The 7,137-nt window shown below is 34.0% G+C and overlaps 1 protein-coding gene across 1 annotated transcript; it reads left to right on the forward strand.

Annotated features, from left to right (window-relative positions):
• The first annotated feature begins 2,786 nt into the window (after positions 1-2,786).
• On the forward strand, positions 2,787-6,193 carry LOC137651130 (TRPM8 channel-associated factor 3-like). The gene is made up of 2 exons (XM_068384267.1): positions 2,787-2,793; positions 4,290-6,193. Exons 1-2 carry the CDS (start codon positions 2,787-2,789, stop codon positions 6,191-6,193), a joined length of 1,911 nt encoding a protein of 636 aa, XP_068240368.1.
• The last annotated feature ends 944 nt before the right edge of the window (positions 6,194-7,137 follow it).

Here is a 7,137-nt window from a genome sequence, read left to right on the forward strand (position 1 = left end):
TAAAACACGCCGGCATTGGCACAGAAGTGCAGGGTTAGATGGTCTTTCATAGGCTTTTTACCAGGAATTACCTTTTTCTGTTGTAATGAAGGTCCTGTTGGGCATATTTTTCCAAACCTGACCAATTCCATCAGAAATGGATACTTCCTGTAGTACGTAATGCTCAGAATCCAAACACCTTTAAAAATCTGTGAAGAATTCCTCTAACACTGTAACACTGGCGCTTGCAGCCTTAACATGTTGCCCAACACTATGGATGTCACTTTTCTTGAAATTTAAAAAAAAAAAAACACGCAACTCACCTTGAGTGTTACTTTCAGTTTTTCTGCAGTCATACCTGACTACTTTTTAAAAAGATTGGCATACAATACCTTTGCTTTTTCACAAATAATGTTTACAGTAATCATATCACCTGCTAACAGCTTCTCATTAATCCTGACAAGCAGCAACTTCCAAAAGTTGAAAAAAAAAAAAAAAAAAAAAAAACATTGTTTTGTCAATGACAGCACCCATTTCAAAACATCATTTAACTTGATATCTTCTTTTTCTTCAGAACTGTACAAAAGTGACTGTTGAATGATTGTACAGGTTTGAAAGGTTGGCCATACATTGTTTATACTTTGCATTAATTTACTATTTTATGTTTTACAGTAACCATCTTCTTAGAGTCTTTCTTAATCATCTCTGCAGCCATTGTCACGATACTATAAAGTACCGTTAACATCACAATGCAGCTCAAGATATCTTGATAAATGAAAACCTTGGTCAAATCTCCACAAAGAATAGCTCCTAAGATGCTAGCACGAGAAGATGCTTCTTTTAGAGTGGAAGACCAAGTGGGATGAGGAGAGCTAGTGTCATACAAAATGGACTAAGAATCCAGTGAACAGGGCGTGACCACTGCATGAGTGGCGTATGGGCAAAGGATGACTGCATTCTGCACGTCGCGTTATAGTACCACTCAAACTTGTCCACGAAGATACCCATAAGCACAAATTTTACTTGCAGGCTGATGGAACACTCATAATCCAATAAAATGTTTTATGCCCGTGTTCCAATTTTCACGAATTCAATGTTACTCGTACCCTAAGACACTACTTTATATATATATATATATATATATATATATATATATATATATATATATATATATATATACATATATATATATATACATATATATATATATACATATATATATACATATATATATATATGTATATATATATGTATATATTTATAAAATATATATATATATATATATATATATATATATATATATATATATGTATATACTTATATATATATATATATATATATGTATATACTTATATATATATATATGTATATACTTATATATATATATATATATATATATATATATATATATATATATATATATATATAATGTATGTATGTATATATACTTATATATATATATATATATATATATATATATATATATATATATATATATAAATTTCTACCTCATACTTGGGATCGAACCCTAGCCCCTTCAAATGAAATGCCAGGTCGCTTCCAATCATGCCACAGAGAAGCGACCTGGCCTTTCATTTGAAGGGGCTAGGGTTAGATCCCAATTATGACGCACAAATTTATTTCTATTTATTACTGACTCATTAAGGGTAATTCCAGTTGAAAAGCTATCAATTGTGTCACCTAGTGGGTCGGGAAGACGGGGAAAACTCGCTGGTATGAAAATGATGTTTCGCCAGGTAAATCCTGAACTGCAATTATGCAATTAACATATAATTATTATTATTATTATTATTATTATTATTATTATTATTGTTATTTTCATTACTACTCCTACTACTACTACTAGCTAAGCTACAACCTCAATTGGATAAGCAGGATGCTATAAACCCAACGGGGAGAAATAAGCCAATAAGGAAAGAAAAAAAAGAAATAAATAAAGTAGATGAGAAGTAATTGATAATTACTATTTAAAACATTTTAAGATCAATAACGTTAAAGTATATCTGTCTTATATAAACTACGAAGAGACTCAACATAAAAAAAACATTCGCCGCGAGTTTGAACTTCTGAAGTTCCACCGATTCAACTGTCATACCAAAATAGACCCTAATGATTAATCTGCAGTGGTTATTAGAAAGAGCCAAATGTCCTGATTATGGCACAACATGTTATTTGAGGTTGGGGCTCTGGGTTTTGGTGCGATAACGCCTTATCGACGGCATTATACAGGCGACCGTAATTTTCCCATACTTTGTTATCATCATTTTCTGGTTTGTGACCGTTATATAAATGCCTGGCAACATTTATTCTATGATTTTTACCGTATTTTTACGGCAAATTTTAAAGTGTGCTTATATTTTCGAGTCGCTATATTTTCATCTCACTAGTTGCAAAATTCTCGCCATTCTATAAATCGCAAAATAATTTATCGGATGCAAAATTCTCGCCATTCTATAAATCGCAAAATAATTTATCGGATGCAAAATTCTCGCCATTCTATAAATCGCAAAATAATTTATCGTGTTTTCAATTCGCGAATCTCTGTCTGTTTTCTTAACTGCAAATACGTAAATAGTTTCCGATAACTTTGAATATATATAGCCATGTCTATTGTATGGCATAACAATTATCACGTGGAAAAACAAAAATATGTATGGGAATGCCAATTTACATCGTTATTCAATTGACCATATCTTTAGTCATTGATAGAGTACTGTACACAGGGTATATAAAGTTCCTTTCTTGGTGGAGAGGTGCAGTCTTCCAGGGATCCCTGAACAGGCAACATGTCGGGTAATTATAGACAAGCAAATTTCAAATCACGTTTGCTGTACTGTGTTGCCATATATGGGAATTTATCCCTAGATTTGGGGATTTTGGGTGTCTGATGGGGATATTCCGTACAAATTTTCATGAGGAAGAAACAAGATGAGTAAACCTTTATATTGTTGCAATTAGTTTGCTTGCGCTTATATAAAGTATGGTGAGTAATTTCTATATTAGTAAAGCTTAGATGATGAAGAAAGAAGATAATATATTTGTGGAAATGGGAATTTTTGGGTTGTTTTGGGGTTTTTGTCACGAGTTTGGGAATTTTTATACTAACCTATCTGGCAACACTGGCATTACATATGATCAGCGCCCAAGCCCCTTCTCTCCCTAGCTAGGACCAAGGAGCGCCAGGCAATGGCTGCTGATGAATCAGCAGATAGACCTATAGGCTCCCCCAAATCCCTTATCCTTACCTCACAAGGATAGTGAGGTTGCAGCGACCAAAGAAATTAACAAGTTTGAGCGGGACTCGAACCCCAGTCTTGCATTCACCAGTCAGGGACATTACCACATCACCCACCACAACACTATAGTACCGGTAATATTTTACTTATGATATTTTTATAATTTCATCCTCATTAATATATGGAATATTTAATCCTTCCAGAAATAAGAAAAATATTCCTTATAAAGACTATTTCTTTAATCAAATTTCCAGAGATTGATTCTTTGAAATGTTCGGAATATTTGAGTATAGTTGTCGTTGTTCAAGAATTTTACTAAATGCAACTGTTACTCGGTAAGTAAAAAAAATGCAAAAGGGCTTTGTAGACGAAATTCTACAGTATTTGTTAAAATATTTTCACATTTAATGAATATAAGCTTTTGAGTTTATTCTTTCAGTAGTTAAAGAAATTATCGGAGCAAATTTTTCATGATAGGGTTTTTACCGGAAACTTATCCGATTTATTTGCTCGAAGTTTTTAGATTTACAAATAACCAAGTATCAATCACTGTAAAAAATTAACATTTTCAGTTTATTTTCAAGAGCAACTCGTTGTTCAATCGATGTTTCTCCCTGTGAAAATTTTGTTTTAATTATTTTCTTCTTTATAATTTGAATGGAAAATAACTTATATCTGTTAAACTCTTAGTATTACAAAATTAATGAATTGCAGGACTTAAGACTATGGATCTCAAATTGACATGAAGTACAGTACTGTGCAGTCAAGTTCAAAAGTCAGCCAACACTCCCTACCCGTCCAGTGGGTGTTCTCAGACTACTGAATCTGGTTGTTTGTCAGGCATATAAATCCTTAAAGCTGTGTATAAATAATTAAGGATAAACTTTGTAAAACTTTATTTACTTTTACAAAAGCCCAATCTTTACTATGCAGACGATTTTGTCAATAACCCTCAAAAATGTATTGTTAAAAGAAACTAATTAATATATTATGTCAGAATTGAAAGATCTACCAATATTTTCATTACTAATATTGATTTTCTTTTTACTTCAGAGGTAACTGAGATAAATGGAAAGGCAGACGAGGCAGACTTTCTTATCAGTCAAAGTGCACTAACTTCACTAACTGTCCTCAAGGGAAGTGGTCCAAGTGATACTAAAATTGGACTTGCAAATTGTAGTGGAAAGACAGAACAACAATGGTTTCATGATGGCGATAATTTACTCTGGGGTGGTAACCCCTCATATTGCCTCATCCCAAAATATAAAAACAACTCTGTCACTCTAGGGGACCCCGCTTCTTCATTAGGATGGAATCACGATAAAAAATCCAGGTTTGTTCCAAAGAGAGGATATGAAGCTATGGACGTACCATGGGTTGAACCGAGGATTGTAGTTGAGCTGTATCCTTTGGACGATGAGGAAACTGAGAAATGGTGGACTTTCACAGAGTTGAAAGCTGTTCTAGATGGAGCTCTTCCAGCCAAGTACCCGGTTTCAGTTACGGACGAGACTACCTACATACAAGAAATGGCCAGAACTATATGTAACTGGTTTGCCCCACCAGATGCCCCACTTCCTTATAAAAGAGATGTAGAAACATTCCCTGGGTTAGTCTCTTTGGATGCACCTAGAATTACTCGAAACTTAGTACTTGACCTTTCTGTGCTAGGACAATCAAGAGATTTTCGAATGATTATCACAAAAGATTGGCAGGCAACCAATCTTTATATACCACCTGATGAAATGGTTGAAGTTATCTTACCCCAGTCACTGACATCAGAGAGAGCAGCTCAAATACAAGTTCGAGTTAGTGCACATACTGACAGACTTGAACCAAGTTCTTATAATGTAATAGAAGATGGGGAATTTTTCCGTATGCCACTTATTTCAGAAACCTTTGACCTTGCACCTGGAACCACCAAGATCCGTAGTCAATTTGGAGGCCACTTGATATTTACCTTTTCAGATGGAGAAAGTTTCTTGGTTTATATAAAAGTCAGAAACATGGTGGAAGCTCCGTATTTTAGGTTAGGGGAGACAACAAAAGAACAATGGGCACAAGAGTTAAAGAAAGGTGCCCCATATACTCTCTTAGAATCTGATCAGGTAGTTGTTTTAGTAGCCACATCTGATGCTCAAAATATTGCTGACCCAGACAAGCTAATGAACCGATACAATGAAATTATAGATATGCTCAATTATTCAGCTGGATTTGATGAAACGGAAGTACCACCAAGAGGTAAGTTTTGGCTGGTAGATGATAAGCAAATAACTAATGGTGGTGCCCATAATGGATTTCCTGCTATGTTTGACAGCACTTACTTTAACTTGGGTAGTGAAGAGACTCCTTATGACTGGGTCTCCTGGCATGAATTGGGGCATAATTACCAACAATCGGAATACTGGGCAGATGCATACGGCATTGAATCAACGGTAAATCTATATTCCCTTTACATTCAACGACAACTCTTTGATGAAGATCGTTTGGAGATACAAGGAGACTACAACCGTGCAGCAGATCATATCGATGCAGGGATGACATTCGCTGAGGCTGACGTGTGGGAACAGCTCGTGTTCCTCATGGAAATAAAGTGGGCCTTCCCTCACAAGGACTGGGAAATGTTCAGACAACTAAGAAAAATTACACGGGCCCTGTCTAAAGAGGACGCAGAGGTTCTAACCTCAAAAAAACAAAACCAATACGATCACGTATACAAGAACCTGAGTAAGATTGTAGGTTCTGACCTCATTAACACCTACAACAGATGGAGTCTGAAGATTTCCCAAGAAGCTCAGGACGAGATTGCTGCATTGGGACTTCCAAAGGCACCTGGTGATCTCTCTCACAGGACAAACAAAGATGTCTTTGTATGTGGGCACCCAGCACTGAAGAAATTCCGTGCTAAACAATATAGCTTTTTACAGAGAACAAGTAAAAATAATATTCCCATATAACCATGATATATGAAATTCTTTAAAAAATATTGGTTTGTTATGAATTTTTTACAAATAATTAAGAATGATTTCTTCGATATTGTAGCTGAGATACTTCTACAGAAAAGTAAAATAAAATTATATTCATCAACATTGTGCTTCATTCGACTCATTTTCTTTTATTTTATTTAGAATCTTTTACCATACAATATCATGACCCTGTCTATGGAAGATATTTCTGTTACTAGCAGAACTGAAATAAATAAATTTGAATGTATTAGTTTACTGAAATTAGAAGAATTGGTGAATCTTATATAGAGTTAAAAGAGGTCGATATATTTTGCTAGTAAAGACATGAAATGAACAGATAAAATGGTAACATAGATTAATTTTGTTTTATTAGTGATGAATTGCAGGACCAATTATGAAACTAAATTAGGAGTATAAACTGAAGATCATTCCAATGTAGGTACCAACAAAATTCAATATAGTGAAGAAATAAAAAATTTTTATGAAGATCTGGAGATATCTTTGAGAAAAACATAAAACACAATTTACATTTTTTTAGGGTGATTACAATGCTAAAGAAGGCCAAAGGAAGAGTGGAAAATTATCAATAAGTAAACTTGAAGTAGGCACAAGAAATGGCAGAGGAGACATGCTTGTAGAATTTCCTGAAAGAAATAACCAAAAAATTATGGACTCCCTTTAAAAAAAGGAACATAGAAAATGAACATGGATAAGACAAATGGAGAAATAAAAAACGAAATATACTTATTCTCGGTGAAAAAAGTTAATTCAATTAAAGATGTAACAGTTAAATAATTTAAAGTCAACCAACCATAGAATGGTGAGACATAAAATTTGTGTAGATCTAACGATAGAAAGAGAAAAACTAATTCTAAGAAAGAAAATGTAACTCCTGTAACAAGAGAAAGATCTGATGAATTTAGTTTAGCCATACA

The sequence above is a fragment of the Palaemon carinicauda genome, chromosome 12 (assembly GCF_036898095.1).
Source record: "Palaemon carinicauda isolate YSFRI2023 chromosome 12, ASM3689809v2, whole genome shotgun sequence".
Lineage (NCBI taxonomy): Eukaryota > Metazoa > Arthropoda > Malacostraca > Decapoda > Palaemonidae > Palaemon > Palaemon carinicauda.